We start from the raw sequence: 22,921 nt of genomic DNA, 5'->3' as shown, positions 1-22,921 counted from the left end.
AAACTGCGAAAGGCTCACGCTGATGTCCGTTTGGCCAGGCTGTGCTTCATCACTTCAGTGGCGCAGCCTGACACCACGCTGACGAGCCAAAGGAAACTAACATTAGCAGCAGGTCAGGGAGAGACTAAAGTAAAGGAACACGCCCAGCCCACTGTGCAAACCAGTACCTGTGTAGTTGTAAGAAGGTGTGAAGCTTTATATGTCCACAGCACAAATTGGGCCTTCCTTAAGGAGAACTTTAAAAAAAAACAACGGAAAAAAGGAATAATAAGAAAATCCCCTTGTTTTGTCAGAATGCCTGTATCGTCAATGTTTTTATTCTTTCTCCTTGAATGTGTTATCATGGTTGTTATTTTTGAGGTGGCACGTTAAAGCTTGCTAGAGTAAACTAGATCAGGGCTGGGCCGACTGCGATTCATGTGGCTGCGTGTTGCAGATTGTCAGTGAGTTGACAGCACCCACAACGAGCTTACTTTGTGAGAGACACATCATCAGTTAAATCCATGATTTATTTAAGACAGCCAAAGTGCCCGCTAGCACAGCGCCTCTGTATGCACACACTGTGTTCCTCTAATCCTCTCAAACTGCTTGTCGCTCTCATTGCTCCCCTCTCTTAAGTGAGCCCTTTACGCTCATACAGAGCCACTTGCATTCACCGTACATGCACACACGTACGCTGCTACAGCCACACACCCTATTCACAACGCACGCTTTCCTCATTGTGCGCAAATGGCTCGCTGCATGATCAATAACATGTGCCCGTGCTGCATCTCTAAAAATACAGACACTTCCATGAAAATGGAGATCCATTACATCTCTGTGGCCCGAAGGGATTTAGGCACGCTCTCAGTTTTGAGCCAATTTGTATTGTGGCTGAAATTGGCTTTTGTTGAGGAAACATCTGCAGATAAATATCAGCATGCAGGTGTCCACTCTGGGATCTTCTCCTGCTGTGTGCGGAGAAAGAGAAGGAAGGAGCTCCAGGCGATAGTGCTGCAAGGCTGAAGCTTGCTTTCTTTCTCTTCCAGGCCAATTCTAGATGCTACAACCCCATAACAAGGTCCTATACTGACATCACCCTTACAACCCTCTTCTCCACGTAGATTTGAATAGAACACAATCTATTGATTCTACATGCCTAATGTCCTTTACTACTGCATACTTAATTGCTTTTAGAAGTACAAATAGACGAGTGGTTGAAATATCACAGCCCTCATCGTATCAGGGTTGTAGGGTGCGTCATTGAATGCCTTAAAACCAAACTGAGTCCACATGAAACAAGAGTTCATCTCTCTGGACTTCTTTTCTTCAGTGTGTTTTTTTACATTCAGGGAAGGAGATTGCATCAGGAGTGTGTGTTTGTGTGACACTGTTGCTAACTGGGCTAACAGGAAGAATGGAAAAGTGTCAAGAGCAGAGCATCCATACGTTGAAAACAGTTAAATAGGGCTTTTATGAGTGAACCGGTGATGTTTGGGGTGCTTGTAGGGACTAAAGATCTGAGAGAGAAAAGGTGGAAAGGAAAAAAAAGAATCCATCTATTGCTGGAGGGCTGGTGGGAGAGATCCACTTTGATGGTGCTGCAACAGCGAAATCTCCAGAAGCAAGATGCCTGAAACAAGTAAAGCTGTGGTTCTGTGTGTTTTTCAGCAAATCCTACCGCCTCATTCTCACAGAAAACAGAGATATTAGGAATTCATCTTAGACCTTAAATTACACTCTGACCTCACTCACAAGTTTTAAACCCATGTGCTGCATTCATTACAGGCTCGCCCTCCAGGCACCCAGCACTCATATTTTACACACCATCCTCCTCAGCATTTGCTGCCTGTTAGTGTTGATACTGTTGCTAGGGAACTGTCCCCAAGGACGCGGTTCCACAGGTTTGTGAGTTGGAAAGGTGGCGTGCCGCTCGTAATACAAATGCTAATACCCTTAAGGGAAGCAAGAGTGAGCGCACCTTCTCCTCTTCTTCACTTCCACCTCCACTGAAGCCTGTTGCTTTTCATCTGCTGAAGATAGTCATTAGCATCTGTTGAATTAATCTCCAGCATCACTTAAGATTCACTTCTGGTGAGACTCTCAGAAGTCAGAACAAAGAGTAGCAACTCGGCTCGTGGGTGAACAAAAAAAAGGCCATGACGAGCGTTGTTTATTCATAGACATTCATTTATTGTTATTCACACATCTCATTACACATTGATGATCACTTCTAGTTCCATACTTTTTATGCAGATACACAGAATGATGTAACAGTGACAGCGTGTGGAAAAAAGGGAACAGAGTAATTCCCCATAGGGCTGCCTGTCAACACTGGTCCTGTTTATCTAAAGACAATGTAGAGGAGGCAGGTTGAGATAAATACACCAGGTGGTTATATGACACACACAGTTTGTCCCCATGTTTTCACTCTGCTGCTCTTTTTACTTTGATGGTCATCCAGCTGCAGTAGCGTCATCTCTCTTTCACTGTGTGATCATCTCATCCATGCACTAATGTCTATGCTGGTAGTAGCTCCCTATATTCCCTGCACCCGTTGAAACAGACCCTGCTCCCTGTGGCATGACTGAAGCTGTGTGATTGAAGAAAAAGGCTCTCCACAGAGGCAAGAGTCACCCCAGAGGACAACTGCTGTCTCTCTCCAGACTTCTGTTACTGCATGTAGCCAACAAGCTAACGACCCTCACTCCACTGCCTTTGTTTCACAACCTCCATGTTTGCCATCATGCATCTAAGCTTATGTGTCACCTACCACATGACGATAAATCATCTAACCTCAAACAAGGTGTTGTTAACACTATTACATGTATACACACACTGATACATTACTGGTGAGTTTTTTTTTTGGTTAAAATCACCATTAATATACCTCATTAATCATTAAAATGTTTATGTTTAATGGTTTTGATTTTGTGTTAATGTCCAGCGCTCAAACACTTCTTGCTGTCTTTTCTCTGGAGTTTTTAATCTGTATAAAACGTTTTCTGAAGAAAGGCTTTTTACTGTAATAACAAGTGGGGTTACTGGCCGCTTTCTACTCTTTGTGTACAGAAATAAAAACTTTGTATTTGGCAAACTCCTTGTCTAAGTGTGCTTTTTCATGTGGCTGTATTTATCCCTTTGAGAGCTGAACAATGAAACTTTACTCAGAATGGTGCCAAATGCGGGCTGTTTATATTAATTTTTCTTCTTGTGTTTATGTTTGGATTTGTACGTGGCAGAATCAATATTTCCTGTGAGACTTGAGGCTTGGCTGTTCATTACTTGTCTTTCCAGCTGCCTCACTTTCTGCATCCATATTTCTGTAAGTTTAAGGTCTAGCCATCTTCCCCTGTGGTCCTTTGGCTCTGCACAAGACAATTCTAACCCATTGGTCTATTCTGATTGAGTGCCACCATTTCCTGTCTTATCACAGGTGGCTTTGTCCCCTTAGCTTGTTGTGCTTGGGCCCAGTGCAGCACTTGATTGGCATTTTCTATCTGACCTTATCCTGTGCTGATCACTTGCTCACTACATTATCTGTGCCTGTGCTGGTGGACACGGGATCGCTATCTTTATCTGCTGCTCGATTATCTGGTGCACCCTGCCCGTCCTCATGAACCACGACACTCTCTGTATTTTCATTATCTAACCCCTCTCCACTCGCTCTCCCACTCTCTCGCTCTTTATTACTCTGCTCTGCTTTCACACCTGGATCTTTCTCGGTGTCTGCGTCATCCACTCCCTCGGTCTCAGCAGGGGCGGGTTTCTCTGAGATTTCCTTCTCTTCTATCTTACTGTCTTCTGTCTTCTTATCTGTCTCAGTATTTTCTTCAGTGGCTTTCTGTGCCCATTTCACATTCTTCTTTCTTGCTGCACTCTTTGCCTTGCTCCCACCAGGCCCCCACTTTTCCTGTGTCGTCTCCAAGTAAGTCTTGTTCTCGCGGATGTGCATGATGCGTACCCTTTCACCCAGCTTTTTCAGTTCCTGGCGGACGAAGGGTTTGAACGTTGGGTCCAATTTCTCGACCATATCAAAGTCCCTCCGAGCTTTATCCTTGTTGCACAAAGCAGCGTGTGCTTTTGCCCGCTGATACACCGCCTTAAAGTTACCTATGGGAGAAGAAAGTGTAGGCTTATAAATGGCTGAAATATTGACATGTGAAGACCTCATGAGGTAGCAGGAGAAGAAAACAGGCAGCAAGATCAGGAGTCGGGGGTAAAATAAACTATGGGAGGATGAAATAACTGCACTGAACACCAGTGGTGAGACAGGAGACAGACAAAGTAGGAAAAAGGAAAAAGTTGGAGAAAAGTAAATGAAGGGAAAAGGAAAGCATAAGAACAACCATTTCGCATCAGCCTCAAGTATAAATAATTCAGTCATAGCAGAAACAAAGCAAACAATGAATTCATTTTTGACTGTGATGTCCATGGGTGGGTGCCGGGGGAACCTAAGACAGACTCAGCAATGTGGTTGTGAATGTTTGGTTTCTTCTTTCCCTGGTAAACACAGAGATCAAGGATTGTTGCAGCGTGAAGGCAGGCGTTTACTGAGGGCCAGGCTTTTGTACTGAAAAAACAGTTTTATATTCTTAAACAAAAAAATGAAGGTGTGTAAGGAAAAGAATCAAACTAAGAACAGAGCATGTTAATATATAGACATGTATCTATTTCTTTATTGTAATATATCTTATTGTTTCCTCCCCTGCCTCAAATGCTCAACTTCACACTAACATGTATTACCTTTATGCTTTTTCAGCAGCTTGTTGTTGAGCTCCACTACTTGCTGGTATTGTTTGAGCTCCAGCAAACACTGGCTGAGGTTGAGAGTCAGCGGAAGACGCACATTCTCTAGCGACTCCCAGTCCTCGCCCTGTTGATCCACCTGATGAGCACAAAAGAGAGGACAAGGTTGGTGGGAGTCGAATGGGTGACGAGGGTGGAGGAGGAGGAGGAGGTGGTGGTGGTGGTGGTGGTGATAATAGATGGCAGAGGAAATGTTGAAAAGATGAAACAAGAATGAAAGAGTGTGGCAGCAGGAGAGAGAGATGAAGATATGAGGGAGGAATGATGAAGAAAAGGACAGAGACAAGGTAGCGTAGATGATTGTAAGATTAGGAGAAATGAAGATGGAGGAGGGTGGGTTGACAAGAGGAGGGAGTTTGTTGTGTGTAAAAGGCGTGAGGGAGTTGGACAGCGAGGCTTCGCAGAAGTGAGGGAGAGAAGAAGCACAGGCGAGCGCTGTCACCGTGATATCTCTGTGCTGTTATATTTAGCGCTCTTTTCTCTGCTCTTCACTCCGCTACCTACAATGCCACAGCTGTTTTTCAGTAAAAAAAAAAAAAGAAAAGAAACAATGACAGATTTTACAGGCCCAAATCCTTTTGTAAGATTACTTTCTGGCACATAAAATCCTTTCATCATGCTGAATGGAGTGGACTGTTAATATGGTCAGCATAAATCCTGACGTCCACCTGGATGATCACTGTCATCAGAAAGGGTTTATCTTCTATTTCATTTTCCAGAAAAAACAACATTATTACTTGTGCTCATGCTTTTTACACAACTTCACTGTGAAATGAATCACACTAACCATATTCTGAAGGATGTCCACATATTCTAAGGCCTCCTTGATCTTAACAGAAGCCTCTTTAAATTGACTTTCTTTAATAAGGAAGTTCCCTTCGTTCTGCAGCAACATGACCAGTCGTAACATCTGCTGCCAGTCCTTCCCCTCTTCTTTATTGGCAGCGTTTGGATTGATCTCGGAAGAGCTCGCTTCCTCTTCGTTATCTGCTCCTTGAGTTGGTGTAACCTTATTTCCCCCGAGTTCCTCTTCATGGGCTTCAGCACAAAGGGTGGATGGAGATTCTGCTTTACCTTTTTCTTCCACCACTTCATCTTTACTCTCTGTGGTCACACTTTCACTGTCCTCTTTTATTCCTTTGTCTTTCTCCTCTTCTTCTTCTTCTTCCTCATCTTCATCATGTCCCTCCTCCTCTTCATTTTTGTTCTCTTTTTTCTCAAGCTTGTTCCAGTATTTCTCCTTCTCCTCCCAGTACTTCTCCTTCATACTCTCTGACAGGGCCTTCATCTCTCGATTGACAAGAGAGGCCAGAGTGATGTCCAGGTGGGCCACCATGTTGAAGTCCCTCCGGGCTTCCTTTTCATTCCACACAGCAGCGTGGGCCTTGGCTCTCTTGTAATAGCCCTTCACACAGTCTGAGAAACAGAAAAACAACGAAAGATATGAGAAAAGTATTGGTAAAAACTGTTTTTAATGTCCTAACCTTGAAATATTGAATAATAAACCTGTTCTGTCTGCTGAAGCTCAGGTGGCGATTTGTCTGCATTTAGGACAGCGTTGAGGTTTCTATTTTGAGTGTACGTAGGCTGCATCTTAATTCCTCACTAAAAACAGGAATTTATTCCACTATTGTGTCTGTCTGTTAAATATGAAGCTATAGCCAGCAGCCAGGTAGCTTACAGATGTGAATAAGCAGATTTCCCAAAGTGTCCTACTAGTCCTTTAAAAAATGTGGCTACACATTTTTACACATCCACACTGTGAGTCCTCTGTTTCAGCAGAATAGGCCCATGTGCCTGGTTAGATATCCACTGATGGCTCAGTTTCTCTCTTCCTCTGCATTTAATTTCCCTCTACGCTAAATCTTCATTCAGCGAACATTTAAACAGATTTCTTTGTTGCCTCTGGCAGAAGCCGAGACACTGCAGTGGGCCACCATTGGGCGCTTTTCTTAAGAATATCTAGGCTGAAGGGATGAGACAGCAGTAGAGTGGCCGACTTAAACTGATACAGACAACGTGAGTTTGATGACAGGAGGAACAACTACACTAGCAGGAAGAGCTAGAAAAGGATATGAAAAAGGAAACTAAAGATTTTAAAAAAGGAGTCAAGGAAAAAAGGGAAAGGTGGAGTTATGTGTGGGGTTGATCATTCTTAAAGCTCAATGAATAAGGCTGCGGCTCTGTGACGGTAGCTTTTACTGGGCCAGTGGAGCTCAGAAAGTCCTGCCCATCATTTCCACAACACCCCTCCAACCTCCTTAAGGTTTACACCCTTCCTCCTCCTGCCACACAAGCACACATATCATATTGTCACACACATTCACTACTGTACACCTCCTCTTGCCACACACACAGAAACACACAAAGACGGATATAAAACTGGGAATGTGAATCCGGGCTGAGGGACAGAGAGTAAAATAAAGGTGGCCTCTGTGGAACCCGTCTCTGGGTGAGGGGCATAATTCATAAGGCTTTGAAGTGGAGACTGTGCCAGCATGTGGGCTCCTCTAGGATTACATGAGTAGCCATGGGTATGACAGTACAATGCCCAGGGCTGCTCCAACTGTAAAGCCCTTTGTAATGTCAGCCACAGCCCTCCTACACACTCTCAATGAATACACAGCTGCAACATGCCACTGTAAGAGAGCCAGCACAGTCACTGTCCACTTTTAACAACATTTTGAAATGATTGCAATGATTGCAAGTCTCTTTGACTTATGTGAATCCAGAGATTGTAACTCTGCACTGGCCCTTATTCAAGTCATTACTGAGCGGCTTTTCATGTACATGATTAATAAGAATACTTTGACATTTTGGGAAATACTTTTATTTGCTTTTTTTGCTAAGAGTTAGAAAAGTGAATTGTTACGACTCTCATGCCTGGCAAATAAATATGATGGTATTGCCAGTAGATGGCTAGCTGAGCTTAGCTTAAGGACTTGAAGCAGCTAGCCTTGCTCCGTCTTAAGGTAAAAATAATATATGTCCTTTGAAGCTCACCAATTAATATGTTGATTCTAGTTTGTTTGACTTGTACAAAGATTGAAGAGAAAAGTTGGGCTTTTATAGGGGAACAAATCTGCTTAACTTCATTATGCTAAAATTAGACACCAAAAATCTGTCTACCAACAGCTATTTCTACCTAACAACTTATTTAATCAGTAAAAGCAACACGTTAACCTTTAACGTGTTGCTTTTACAGAGCCAGTCAACTCTCCCTGGAAATGGTAAATTAAAGATATGGTTCAGTTCCAAAAATGAGGATTAATTAGTAATCAGAATGAATGAGAACTATTAAATCTGTCAGTTTGCAACCAATCGTTTACCTTTGTGTTTCTCCAGCAGTTCGGTGGTGTGCTCTATGACTTCATAATACTCCTCCAGCTCCAACATACACTGGCAGTAGTTCAACTCCAGGGGGATGATCATTCGACCCAAATTAATGTAGTCTATATCACCCGGCATCTCCTACACGGATGGAGGGACAAGAACGTAATTAGTTGTGTGCGTTGGCATCTTCTACACATATTTTTATAATTGATTTGAATGCTGTAGGTTCGAATATTTTCACACAGACTCAAACATGACATGACTTTGGGACACTGAAGGATACCCAAAGCATCACATCTGCTGAACAGGGCTTTACTGGACTGTGTGCACACAGGCCAACTATCTGAAAGCCTCCAACATTAAACTTCACGCATCTCATACATGAATCTCCCTCCAGTATTACTCCATCCTTACATCCTCCTCTCATCTTAGACAGGGCTCCACTGCTCTTCTTTCCTCTTTCTTTTGCCAGCCCTCAAACCCTACTGCCTAATCCAGTGACGCTGTGAAGCAGAGCAAAACAGGAAAACAGGAATCTCCCACTGGGGAAGAGCGGGAGTTGCATGTCCCAAAAACCTAAAATCCTGAGGAAACCTCAATATGAACAAGCCTGCACATCACTCATTTTGCTCCCTCCTTCCCTTCCTTCTTCCGAAAGCCTTCACTCACTCTGGACTGGACTGTTTTCAGCAGCAGGACGGCCTCTTTGTACTTGCTGGAAGCCTCTCTGTATTGTCTCTGCTTGACCAACAGATTGCCCTGCATGTGAAGGATTGGCACTGTCTGCAGCTTCTCATCCTTTTCCATCATCCATGACTCTCTTTGGTAGGACATGGGGTCTCCAACCTGGAAGCCGCATGGTCAGGAGGAGAGCACAACAGAACAAAAACAGTCAACAGGAGAAAAACTCAACTGATGGAAACACAGTGAATGAGCAGGTACAGAGAATAGCTGTGGTGGAAAGAAAGTAAGTATATTGTTACTTTATTGCATTTAAGGTAATAGAGTTACTTTGGTTTTACATTCAAAACATATGATTAAACATGATATTTTTAAAGATTAAAGGCCTGCACAACCACACAGGTGTTTTCAGTCATCTGGCTGATTAGACCTGCGAAGCTCTGCTGGACATTTATTTGTAGTTTACATTGTGGTATTGTTGCTTTTACCTAAGTAAAGGAGTACAACTTCCACCACTGAAGAGTTTTCAACTTCACAGAAAAACAATGTGAAACAATCCAAAACAGAGATGATGTTTATTTACTGCTGCTACTGGACTCCCTGGTGAGTTCTAAGCTTGTTCTGGATGAAATAGCACTGCAAAGCTGAATATTTTAGGCAGAGCAGGACTTGACTTAAGTCATTTCTGTCAGGGAATTTCTAAACAAGTTTGTATGAGTGCCTCATTTCCAGAAAAGGATTGTCTGAATAGGTATGTGTCATTTGTTTTTTAAGATTTGATTATCTTCACAGATACTAACATCTGAGAAAATATGAAAACTAGAAGACAGCTGATTGTTCTACACTGTCATCTTTTTGCTATCCAGTGTGAAATACAGTGTTTTGGCACTAGTGCTTACCTGCAACAGCTCCATGATAAATATGAGAGGTTGAGGAGTTCTCATTAGCTCATCCAGCTCTGGGAAACCAGTGGAGTGATAGTGGAACATGTTCCCCATGCCGCACATGTGTCTCTGGCCCTCTAGTGGGTCTTTCCCTTGAGCGATTAGCCTCATTCCCTTAGACACGATGGGGTACAAGCCTGTGTGCTGCAAAATTAACTCATCAACAAAAACATAAACAACGAGTCTGCATCAAGACATAGAGACACTTAATCATGCTAACCCCCTGGTGCTGCCAGTCAGCACCAATCAGTCCTAGGAGGAAAACACAAGAATTGGCTACAATTTAACTTGCAAATTACATTTTTCTCCAGAAGGAAAACACGCTAAACTTTGCACAGATTGCTCTGTTGTGTTTATAATACTGAACATGTAGGAGGTTTCAGAAGGTCGAATCGTGTGAATCATAATGAGGAGCAAAAGCTTTCCTTCCTCGCTCATGAACACTCATTAGGACCTCTTTTAAGGGCCTAATATCTCAGCGTATGTGTGCGAGTGAAAAGTCTGTAATTTAACTCACAATGGCATCGCACCAGAACTCAGCCACCTCTCCGATCCTCATGGACGACAGCAGGTTCTCCCAGATTTCCATCTTAAACATCTTTCCGAAAAAGATCTCAGCCGGCCGGCCAGCCAGTCGACTGTCATCAATGACAGTTCGTTCAAAGTCGTCCAAAAGCGTCTCGAAATGGAAAACCAGCTTGGATGGAAAGAGGGAGCAGGGGGCAGGAAGAGAGTGGAAATTATTGATTAAAACCATTGGTCAACAAATTATACTTAAACACATACACAGAAAATATCATAGTGGTGAACAGTTTGTCCATATAAACTTTGGCTGTTACTTTGTTTTTAAAACAAATCAAGTTTTAGTATTGAAGAACCCTGTGGGGATTGTATTTCAGTCCATGAATAATTTATGTATGCATGTATGTGTCATATGTGCATGTTTTCATGCTCCTTTTTGACCTAGTTTTGTACATCTGATATAAAAAAATACAATAGATGGGGGAAAAAACTTAGGCAATCAACTTTGGTAATGTCACGCTACTGACATGTCTTTTTAAGCTTAATTATTTCCTGTATTTTCAGGGGGGAAAAATTGACTGAATGCTGTCACTGATTATGTAATACATACATGCTGGTTTGAATTATGTGTTCCATCTGTTTGTATGCATGCAAATATTTACAAAGCCTCCAGCAACAGTCTGTAAAATTAGGTTGGCTACATGCAACCTTCTATTTATAGCTTGACAGATTGTGTATAATGCTATGATAACTGTGTGAGCAACTGGGAATCACCTCACTGAGGATGGAACACACACACACACACACACACACACACACACACACACACACACACACACACACACACACACACACACACACACACACACACACACACTGTTATACACACACACAGGTACTTTCATGCTGGCATTGTCATGGAAAGTGTTTGTCACAGTGTCCAGGCTTGGTGCCATATGGCTGGATCTGACAAGGAAGGGGAAAAAAGTCGGCGACCAGCGGATCAGTGGATGAACAGAAACTCAGACACTGTGCCAAAAAACATGTTGCAATTTGGTTGACCAAATGTTTGCTCTGTGTGTAAGAGCCAGATACAGAATAAATTCCCCCACTTAATGAATAATTCAACAGAATCTAATTGAAGTGGGCAATGTAACATATGGTTAAAAATAGACTAGTAATATTAATACAGCACAATGGCAATTATGCAAGGACTCATTTTCTATCATGCTGAGTTTGAATCTAGTATTATTTAGGTTATCAGTTTAACTGTGACTTAATACCTTTGTCCCAGGTGCAAAGTGTGGCAGCGGTCCTGTGCCTCCTGCTAGGATCTTCTTCCTGACTCCTGGATGGTTTAGAAGGTACGTCTCTTCCATTGTCTTTTTACCTTGCGCAGTAATCAACAAAAAAAATGTGTGTTTTGGAGATTTGTTTATTTTTCCTCTCTGGGTCTGTGTTCTTCTGGCTTTCTAATTAGCCTAGTGGAGAGAGTGTTGGCTGGTTAGCTGCTCTCTGACAGATGGCAGGATTAGGTAGGGTTTGGAGGTGGACACTTTAATCTGAGGAGCTAATCTCTTTCCTACCCCTGCGATTGGTGGGCAATCCCTGCAGAAAGAAGGAGGAGAGGCTGGGGATGACCACCGGGCCAACAAGAAAGGCCCAGATCACTCTCGAACAAGTTAAGATCATTCTAGAAGGTAATCTGATGGTTTAGTGACGCAACTGTCCGGTCATGGTGAGAGACCTTTACATTAAACAGGAGAGTAGACAGGAAGTAACAGTGACTACTTAAATTTGAGATAGGGCTGGGACTAACAACTATTTAAATTATAATTATACTTTTTTCGATTAATAGATGAAATGTCAGACAATGCCATCACAACATGTTCAGTCAATTTCTGGTCACATAAGACAAAGAAAAGCAGCAAATCAAATTTGAGACTCTGGAAACAGTTGATTCTCTGGCCATTTTGCTTGAAAAATGACATAAGCAATTAATAGATCAACTATCAAAATAGTTGCCGATTAGTGTTCTGTCAGTCAGCTAATCAATAATCGACTAATCATCTCAGCTCTAATTTGAACAGGAAGCACTTTATGTAATAACCCCATGTTAGTCATACAAAAAGAATTTAAAAAAACCATTTTGCTGTATTTGATTTTCAAAGAGTTAAGCAGTTGTATAGTTCCATTGCAGTATGATTAATTAGGGCCAGTTATGACTGTAGTGAGCCCTGTCATGCTGCCTGTGCTTGTTAGATAATTTAGTTGAAGCTATGGAGCCTTAAAAGCACACGTCTTTAACTATGATTAGCATGCTTACATTGCTTATCATGCTTGTGCAGGATTGAAAGAAGTAACATTTACTGTAAGTAAGTAAAAGTACTTATACCACACTGTGAAAATACTACACTATGGGTAAAAAGTATTGCATTTAAAACCTGAGTTAAGTAAAATAATGCAAGTATTATCAGCAAAGTACACTAAAAGTACTTAAAGTAAAAGTAGTCATAATAAAGTAACATGTTCTATGTCATTGTTTTACGATTATATATAATGTTTTTTGATTATTATTACTGCTGAAATTATGTTTAAGGTTGCTCAAATGAACTCCTTTTTATGCTGTCAGGTAATTTTATATGGAGCAATGCATCATATTCTATACGACCATCATGTTTGTAACGTTGCTGTTCTCTGAGAACCTTGTCTAAAAAGTAAATTTTACATGAACTAGGAAAAACAGCTCTGTTTTCAGTTTTGTGATGATGCATCTTCCTGCTTATCTGAGGGTTTTAAAGCAGTTTATTTAGCCTAAGAAGTACGAGACATTTTCTCAACAAATAATCGGATATATGTAGTGGAGTAAAAAGTACAATAGCTTCCTCTGAGATAAAGTAGAGTAAAAGTATAAAAACATTAGTGAGCAGAAACAAACTACTGTATGCTGCCAGTGCCACAGTCAGCTAGATGTTAACCTAGTTTAAAGACATAGTGAAATAAAAATATACTTCAATCCTAAAATGTAATCCCCTGCATGGAGGCTAACACTCCTCAGAAGCCCAATCAATCAACCAATGATATATATATGTCATATACTGTATATCCCCATAGCAACTAAAATAGCGTCCATATATTCCATTTCACATGGAAATACTATGTCCATCCAACTAAAGAAAAAGGACATTTATAATGACCGACACCAACCAACCCACATGGAAATGCACACATGCAAAAATAATGACAGTCTCCAATTCTTTCTTCTTCACTTGAGTTTTACTGCAGTTTATCTCATACAGGTCGTGAAATACAAAAACTGAGTTGACCAACACTACATTTATTTCAAGATGACGAGCTAAAGTATTCACATTTGAACCAATCAAATACTTCAATCATTCAGTAATAAACAACACATTTTGTCAACTTAAGAAAAGAAAAAAGAATTTTAATACATGAATCAGTAAGCTGTATGCATATTGTGTGGAGATAAACGAAAAAGAATGACACAGCAATTCAGCTAATAAACACTCCCTCCTCCCTGGATGAAGGCTCTTCTCCTCCTCCTCCTCCTCTTCTTCATGTGTGTGTATGGTAGGCTGAAGATGACATGAGGCTGCCCCCTGGTGGTCACTTCTCAATCAGTGAGTCCAGCTGCTCCTGCAGGGAGGCCAGCTGTTGGAGCAGGAAATAGAAGTGGTGATTGATGCCCAACAGCCCCGGGGTGTAATTGGAGGGTAAGTGGATGATGATTAACATGTCTTTTCACATTAATTTGCTGCTTTCATTTGTCAATACAAACAACAACGCAAGACAGTGGGCGGCCACTGTGCCATAGCTGCAAAAAAGGACTCTGCTGTTAGCTGCTGACAAATTCAATTTTGCGTGATTGAATTTGCTATCAGGCATGAAAATTGTTGGCTCTTAAAAGGACAGCAAGCACAATGCCATCCAGCTAACATGGTATTTGACATTCATACAAGATAAATTCAAGTGCTGAAAGCTGTAGAGAGCCGACAGCGAGACACCGGTCCTTGGCTTTTAGGAAAAAGGTTCTTACCTGCTCCATCTCCCGCTCCTCCTGCTGAATAATCTCATCCAACAAAGCTTGGAAGCGGTTCTGTGAGGGGAGAAAGACAAACGAGATTTGTTCGAGTCGACACACTGAGCCTCATTAAATTGTGATGGCTTTAAATGTGTGACTGCCTGGGCTGCTCATGTCACCATCTCCTCTCTGACAGAAAGGCCACTTGGAATGCCAGTCAGAGACAGCTGACCTTTTCCCTGCAACTGTGACAATAACGACTGGAGATCGGGCTTTGACGGTCCCAAAACACCGGGCAATGAGCACTCTAAATGGCAACGTAAAAACGGCCATGACTGCTCATGTTTCCCTCTTTGTAGTCTCCACCAAAGAGCACTTGGCAGAACAATTAATTCTCATGCGATTTCTTTCCACATAGAATACTTATATAGTAGAGGGCTGACAGGAGAAATGTAATATTCAAGGGTTTTAAAAATACATAATCAACTAAATAATGGCCTCCAACACTGTGTGTAATAAGCTGTTTTGTCTCATTACTGTTGAGTGAACTTATGCTGCATGAAGACTTCTGCCTCCAAGCTCATCTGCATGTTCTTGTTTATGTTTCTGTACATGCAGACCTAGTTTCTGAACACATGAACACCCCCCCCCGAAAAACAGTGTGAGATTGTGTTCATTGCTTACTTTGAGGGCCTGATTTTCCACCTTCATGATGAGCTCCTCCTGCTGTTTCTTTCGGGCACGTGTGTCCTGAAGCTTGGCTTTGACGCTATTGATCTGCAACTGGTACTCCATAACTGCAGGGAAACAGCGGGAAGTTAACGCGTTAGCATTGTCACTCAAACAACGTGTTGTTCGTGCTTTCTTGTGCAGAGAATAATAGACAGAGAAAGCTAAAGAGAGATGATGTGCCATAATTTGAGAGCAACACCACACTGACAAAGCAATGAAGATAGGATTATCCACCTTAGCTTGTTGAACCACAAGGATGCCTCCAATTCAGTTGACAAATTGCAGTTAATGGGAACAACAAATCCATTTAAAAGGATGTGAGCCAGCAGGCCGAAGCACTAAAAGACACAACTAAATCAGTCTGCTCCGGGCTCCACAGAGGGTTCTCATTAAATCCAGCCAAAGTGATAGTGCCTCACAACAACAACCTGTGGCTCCAAATACCATCAACTATCTTCCAAGCTAATTGTGTCTATCCTGTGCTTCCTCCGTCCGACTCTAAATCCTCTGATATAGGCCATCTAATATGCAAAGTCAAGCAGAGAGGAGTCCCTGCAGACTATTTATCACAAATTTGCAGGGCTGCCAGAAACGTACGCAGCCAGACTCCAGCACATCATGAAAGGCTCTGCTGGGCTGCTACAGTGGAGCTGACCACTAGTGTTGCTGACTGACGGCTCCATGTATGTAGATAAGGAAGCATTGAGCTGTCAGGCCGGACAGCTGTCTGAACTGCACGCTGAGCCACAACACCTGTCAGACTGGATAGTTGAGGAGTAGAGCTGTCGGAGTTTGCATCTCTGTGGGCGAGAGCGCAGCGCTGAAATGAAAGTACGGCTACTCATGAGTGGGTGAGTGTGTGTGTGTGTGTGAGTGTGAGTGTGTGTGTGTGTGTGTGTGTGTGTGTGTGTGTGTGTGTGTGTGTGTGTGTGTGTGTGTGTGTGTGTGTGTGTGTGTGTGTGTGTTGTCTGACCTAGAAAACTCAGCTGTGATCAAATCCAAACACCTGGCTAAGGTTATTTTTGATCGTTGCTTTGAGAATTATCTCAGGCGGTTTAATTCAATTTAATGTCGGACTATTACTAGCAAACATGTCCGCTCTGAAATCGGCAAGCAAATTCTCGGCCATGACAGAACCGGCTGAAAAAAATTAAAGACTGCAAGTTGGCCACACGAATCAGCATTCACACAAATGCAAGTTGCGAGCCTGACAGATTGCTTAATTTTAGTGCTGCACTTACTTTCTCCACTTAAGTATACACACACACACACACACACACATACGCTTTCCAGAATAACATGCGCACATGCCTACATTTACAACATCCCTCAATATGGACAAACATCCATAGGTAATATCATTTCAACATGTGTCTGATTTACAATATTCAGACCAGTTTTCAGACCTGGAAACTATTTGATACGTGATGTTTTTTAGACAACAACAAGTGAATGTGGCTTCAACTGAACAATTAGTTTTCAGCAACTATTGTGTTTTTAATTGATTAATTCGTTCTATGAAATAAAAATAGTGAAATATGCTGGTCAAGTATTCCCATATGTCTCCAAAAGTCCAAAACACAAAATGATTAAGACCTTTGAGAGGCTTGAACCAGCAAATATTTGGAAGTTTTCCTTAATGAGTGACTATACACTTCATAATCCACAATTATATTAAGATACTTTTTTCCCCCCCCATACTTAAAGAAACTTTTCATACAATCAGAAATATTCATCAAGACCTGTAAAAAACTCTGATCTGCTCTCACCTATCTGGTTGTTTCTATCACTCTCATGCTGAGCAGAATCAGACTCGTTGAGTTTCTCTTGGAGCTGTCGGACCAGATCATCCTCCGTGTCCATGATATTCAGGTCCTCGTCCTCTTGCCGGTCCCCTTCGTCTTCCTCGTCCTCACTGGAGCTGCTGATGTCGTTGAAGATCTCCCGCAGTTCGTCACGCTGGGCTAGGCATGTGGAATGCCAAAAAGTGTTATTAACGTGTACGCAAAGATGGAAACAGCTAGAACACTTGCTGGGATTCGATCTAGGTCATAGAGACTACACAGAAGTTAGGGATATTGTCTCGTATGGCATAAAACAGGTAAGATTACTATGAAGAGAATGGCAATTCACAACTTTGCTCCAACACTTGGTGCTTCAGTAGAAGTCACAACAGAATGAACCAACTATAGTTTGTTTCCCCAAGCGAGACATAATCAGTTGTTTTCTAATTTTGTTCTTGAGTGTCGATGAAATAAGGTGCTACCACTTTTTTGGTAAAGAGATATTAGTCGTGCCACTCATGCACACCCCTCACTGAAGTATCTATAAGTGTAAGCAATTATTATGCACCGCTGAGCTAAGAAGGTTTTCTGGGGAAGCCAGAGGGAAAAAATAATCGTAAAGCCAAAGAGCAGGTAATGCTTGAGTTTGGTCTATTTCCAATTTAGACCACTGGGGCAGAGGCCATCGAGAGTGACAAGGGTGGTGTGCATGTTGAAAATACGGAAGGAAACCTTTGCTGGCAAGGTGAGGAGGGAAATGGAATTACTTTACAACAGTCAGGTCTATAGAAAGAGCCATCTGTGCCATTTCAAAGTAGCTGTACATTCATTAACCAGAACAAAAACAGACCAGCCTAGCTTTATCACCGTTCAAAACTGTTTATCCAAACTGACCTTGCTTTGTAGAGATTGACCAATTAATCGGACGATATTTTCTCGCAGATATAGCAATATCTTTGTATATGTCAACCAATATATTGCACTGCAAAAATGCCATAAGTTCCTTTAATATAGTTTTGACACTGTTTCCTTAACTTTAATTGTCCACTAGGGAGCAAATTCATTTTTCTTAAAAAGGTAAGATTTCCCTTTTAGTGCATATCTTGGTCATACTCCTAAAGACTCTAAGCAGGCCTCTTTTAAAAAAATATATGTTTATGTTAAATAATGATCTACAAATATGTATATAAGAGGATCTATCTTATTAATTCTTTAAACTATTGAATATTTATATGTATATGCCTCAAAATACCGTATCAATCAGGCTTTATTAATTTATGTTTCTGTAGGCCTTGATAGCAATATGCAGCCCTTTCACAGCTTTAACTAAGTGGAGGAACCGGCATGCACTCTGACACCACGGTACCTCACTCGCTATGATTAACTTATGAAAAACATGTTTCCCTTACCAGAGGACCCGTGACCCATCTTGTGTCCCGAGGTACCAGGCGAGGAGTCCAGGTTGGCCAGAGAGCTGTGCTGATCTGCTTCCTTGGACTCATCTTCTGCTATGATTTCCCAGCCTGAACATCATGCGTTAAGGTCAACATCCCCTCATCTTTCAGAAGTCCTACATTAAAAGACTCTTTCAAAACTCGTCTTTGAAGTAGACTCTGAGGGTAAAAAACAAATGATGTTCCACAGGAGCTGCCTCAACTTTACCATTCATTAGTGTGTCATGTGTATGTCGGCTGCTGCTTGCAAACGCTAAAACTATCATTAGAATCCAGCTTCACTGTGAGCAACTAAGCAGTGATAATGAACAGTCCGTCTCAATTAATACACAGCAAGCGGGCACTCAAAGCAACCCTGCTGTGTTCTTATTCTGTCAGGCAAGTGTAGAGTTTCATTAGAGCGCTAATAGCCTCCTTGCAAAGTGCAGCTCTCACTAAGGCATTAGACGGAGTCAAGTCAGGTGAGCCAGGCAGGAGTCAGAACACCCACTCAGGCCTTAGATCAATCTATTTTGGACATTATATTGTTGAGGTTACGTTTGTCCAAAAACAAAACAGTTAAAACTACCCGAAGTGTCTTAAAAGCTAAAGTCAAAGCTAGGGTGAGATTTCACATTCACAAAAATCTGCATCTGATTCTATATTACTGTTTCTTGCTGTTATATGAGAATTAACACCAGTGCTGTTTTGCCTGGCTACACTACTGTTTGGTTATCTTTTTAGGATCTGCAAAATGGAGGTGGACAATATGTGTAGGTGTCTAAAAAGGATACGGACATTGACAGCGTCAGCGTCTGTGCTCAGCAATCTCTTCACCTCCTTTTCCACATCAGGAGATTCAATGTACTGCGAAAGAGAGAAAGAGATTGGGTTACACGTAATGTTAGAGGCATCTCTCTCGCTCTCTTCCTCACACACACACACACACACACACACACACACACACACACACACACACACACACACACACACACACACACACACACACACACACACACACACACACACACACACACACACACACACACACACACACACACACACACACACACACCAGCTGGCAGCATGCCAGGAAGCACATTAGTGATTAAAAACAGAAGGGGCCAAATCAATATGGCTTTGCTGTGCACCTTCAGGAAGATTTATTCAGAAGACAAAGTAGAAGTGTAGTGCTCAACCACACTCGCTTTCGAATTGATCAAAGCAATAGTGAAATTGCTTTTTCGAATGCCTTTGGGGTAAACTAAGACGGAAAGGTTTTATTTATATGTAAATCTTAGTTTTCACTTTCACCACAGTTCCTGTTTTATGAAATGTAAATGTCTTGTTGGAAGAGAGCCTAGGAAAGAGAAGGATCATCAGACGGGATGCTAAAGAGATGGATGGGAAAGGGGAGGGGAGTGCTGAAGGCAAAATGAAAATGTCAGAACCTTCTTTTTCGCAGTTTTCCGAAATCTTCTCTTGCGTGTATTCTTCAGAGGGCAGGTGACTGGGGACCAAAAAAAAAAACAGGTTTAGTAAAGTCAAAATGGCTCAATCAGCTGTGGAGGGGAAATTATGCTGCTGCATTGCTGATGTGCTGAAGTTTTTCAGCGCTGACAGCTCAGAAAAGCACTGTGCATAGACATTTTTCTACTTACTGCCATGGTTCCAAACAAATTTCTTGTCTTTGTCTTTGTCCTTCTTCTTGCTCTTGGGGTCGGTTCCAGTTGGTTCCTCTAAAGGAGGGTAAAGGTCTCCATCTAGTGTACATACCAGCATCTGACCCATGGATGGAGAAATGAATGGTAAATAACTCTGAATTATGCTAATGAATGTTGTTGTATTACAGAATTAGAACAAACAAGAAATGCTGTCACAAAATCTTAGTTGTAAATGTAAATATAAATGTTTAAAAAATCTAAAAAGTACTTCTTGTTTACAACTGGTATCTAATGCCTCTACCTGTTTTTTTTTTTATTCACAATCATCATCCTATACTTGAACAACAGATGTATCCTTTGAGGATGTCGTCCTTAATTTAATGTCACTGTAGTGTTTTACCTGGCAAACATCAGCAGTCTTGTAAAATGTCTTCTTGTCCACTGTTTTCAGAGACTCAATCATACAGGGCAGATCCACCAGTTTGCAGGCCAAAGGGACGCGGTCTACTCTTACTATGCCATGACGACCATCAGCTACAAATAAGAGGGATAACATAATTGGTTATAATGAAATGTTGGCGTTGGAACATTTGGACACTGTACGCACTGTTACGTTGAAAAACAGAGAGTACAAATGCAGTTGCAAAACATAGTTTGAGATTACCTGGACTATTTAACAGTATGAATACAGAAATACAGTATTTAGATTTCACAAGTTCCTGACTAGATTTCAAATCGTTATCAGCTTTCATATAAAGTTGATTTAAAAGACAAATAAAATTGTTGTTTTGACAGTGATGTCACACAGGTCAGACATAAAAACAGTACTAAGACTACTGATAAATCAACTTACGGTGCAACTCAATGGTGAGTCTGTCTTTAATGTTCATACTGCTTGACTGGGCAATCCTTCTCACTGTTGAGGCGTACTCCTGTATAAGAAAAATATGAATCCAATTCATTTTCAGCAAACAGTCACATTTTAATTTCTTAGAAATAATATGTTTCAGCATGTCTCACCGAAGGAAGCCTCAGGACGAACTGGCTCTCCAACTCATAGGGAGCATCCTCCTTATTCTTTGAGCCGACCTTCCCTGGTAGAATGAAAACACACCAAGTGGTGAAATAGCTTCTTTGTTGGTTGGTATGCATTTATAAAAATACAGGGTTCAAAATAAACAGACAGTGATGTTTGACTTGTGCAGCAATACAGCTCAATCTATCTGGTTTCCGTAATAAAATGAGGGTACATCTCTTTACCTAATAACACAAGAAATACAACTATTAAGCATATTTACTTGTTTCACATTTTTGCTAAATGTATATTCTGCATTGTTACATGCTTGGACCTTGTTGTACATAACATCCACTTGGAAAATATTCAGTTTATTGCATTGTTGGATAATATAGCAACAGAAATGTATCATATTTATTTGGTTATCATGTGTTAGTGTTAACTTTTGATCCCTGGTTAATAATAAAGTAGTCAAACTAAAACCATCACTATATGTTCATCAACCAACACTAAGACATCTCTCATGTATGTATTATCATTTCAATAAAAGACTCATTTACTTTGATACATCTTAGTATGAATCACTTCGTTAGCCATGTGTTTTGCAAAGTGTGTAACGTTAAATTAGGTGTGTGATCCAGGACTAGTTGAGTAAGATTACCTTGATACACCTTATACAATTAACTTTATGTCACAGCGAACGATGGGTGATTACAGCTGATTAATTATACATTTTTAGAATAGATTAGATTCAACTTTATTGTCATTGCACAGAGTACAAATACTAGTACAACGAAATGCAGTTTTAGCATCTAACCAGAAGTGCAAAAGAAGCAGTAAAGGTGCAGTGCAATGTGCTGGATAAATAACAGTATAAATAACAGATAAATAATAATAAAAAGAAAAGAAAAATGAGAGTATGAGAGTATAAACATTACAAACAGTATGAACAGTGGATATGAGATGCAAGATATATACAGTATATATATATAGTATAAACAGTAAGGTGTAAGTATGTATAGTCACTGGAGGAAGGTGTGTGTGTGTGTGTGTGTGTGTGTGTGTGTGTTTATCAACCTTTGATAAAATCGCTAACGTTAAAAACTTTGACTTGTTAACACTGTTGTTCAAATATTGAAGCAACACATGCTCATCATTCTGCCGTGTGATCTCTTGTGCATTAGCAGAGGCAGTATGTTTACAAATGGAGGCTAGCTGTTGTTAGCATAATTCAATAGCACAAGCTTTAAACGTACCTTTAACTTTAGACGTCATCTTCGTTTTGGTAATTTAGACGACGATAGTAATAACTCACAGCTGTGTTGTTTGTGATTAAAAAACAACACAGCCTAGCTAGCGTCACACGAAGCTTACAGTGATGGCCGAATACGAATGGAGACGGTGGACTGTATGGAGTCGTGCTACATTCAGGAACACCTCGGAAGTTTCTAATTTAAATATATATTTTTCTGTTTTGTTTTGCTATTTGCACATGCTTTGTATATGCAAGTCTGGAAGATTTATAAAAACATATTGGTGTATAGTAGTCTCATTTGTGATGGGCCAAATGTTTAGTATGATACAGAGATAAAACAAGTGAATTAATAATTGAATATAGCACCAGAAGGTTTGGGATACCGCCCTTGTGGACTACCCGTGCTTACTGTATTTGACTGGCAAACAAGCTAACCAGCACACACGTTATTTTATTTATTATATCAAATACATATATCTTAGCTATACATCATAGAAAAATGGTTAAGGACTAACGATAGGACAGGTTCAGGTACGTATCCATAACAAATAAATTATGTCCGACAAACTCGAACGTCACATGAATTCCCATCTCGTACTTTGTCTCGCGATGCTTGTTACACAGACAAGTTTCTGGCGGGGAAAAATATACGGAAAACATTAAAGATATATATATTTTTATCTGTTATTTAAAACATAAAAAATATATATTTTTTATATTTTTTTTAT

At 40.9% G+C, this 22,921-nt stretch overlaps 1 protein-coding gene across 1 annotated transcript; it reads right to left on the bottom strand.

Moving 5' to 3' along the window:
• Positions 1-13,692: 13,692 nt before the first annotated feature.
• taf7 (TAF7 RNA polymerase II, TATA box binding protein (TBP)-associated factor) lies at positions 13,693-22,347 on the bottom strand. The gene is made up of 12 exons (XM_054597112.1): positions 22,195-22,347; positions 20,944-21,017; positions 20,777-20,855; positions 20,324-20,457; positions 19,921-20,041; positions 19,711-19,769; positions 19,054-19,126; positions 18,236-18,349; positions 16,812-17,006; positions 14,995-15,107; positions 14,326-14,385; positions 13,693-13,940 (listed from the first exon to the last, which is right to left on the bottom strand). Exons 1-12 carry the CDS (start codon positions 22,211-22,213, stop codon positions 13,896-13,898), a joined length of 1,086 nt encoding a protein of 361 aa, XP_054453087.1. The 5' UTR covers positions 22,214-22,347; the 3' UTR covers positions 13,693-13,895.
• Between the last annotated feature and the right edge of the window lie 574 nt (positions 22,348-22,921).

The sequence above is a fragment of the Anoplopoma fimbria genome, chromosome 4 (assembly GCF_027596085.1).
Source record: "Anoplopoma fimbria isolate UVic2021 breed Golden Eagle Sablefish chromosome 4, Afim_UVic_2022, whole genome shotgun sequence".
Classification (NCBI taxonomy): domain Eukaryota; kingdom Metazoa; phylum Chordata; class Actinopteri; order Perciformes; family Anoplopomatidae; genus Anoplopoma; species Anoplopoma fimbria.
The sequence above is the reverse complement of the archived record's forward strand: the minus strand, read 5'-3'. Positions and strand labels throughout refer to the sequence as shown.

Coding starts and splice junctions, on each gene's coding strand:
- taf7 (XM_054597112.1), bottom strand. Junction 20,458..20,776: donor ACTCACCATTGAGTTGCACC/GTAAGTTGATTT, acceptor TCTTATTTGTAG/CTGATGGTCGTCATGGCATA. Junction 17,007..18,235: donor GATGGGTCACGGGTCCTCTG/GTAAGGGAAACA, acceptor CCACATGCCTAG/CCCAGCGTGACGAACTGCGG.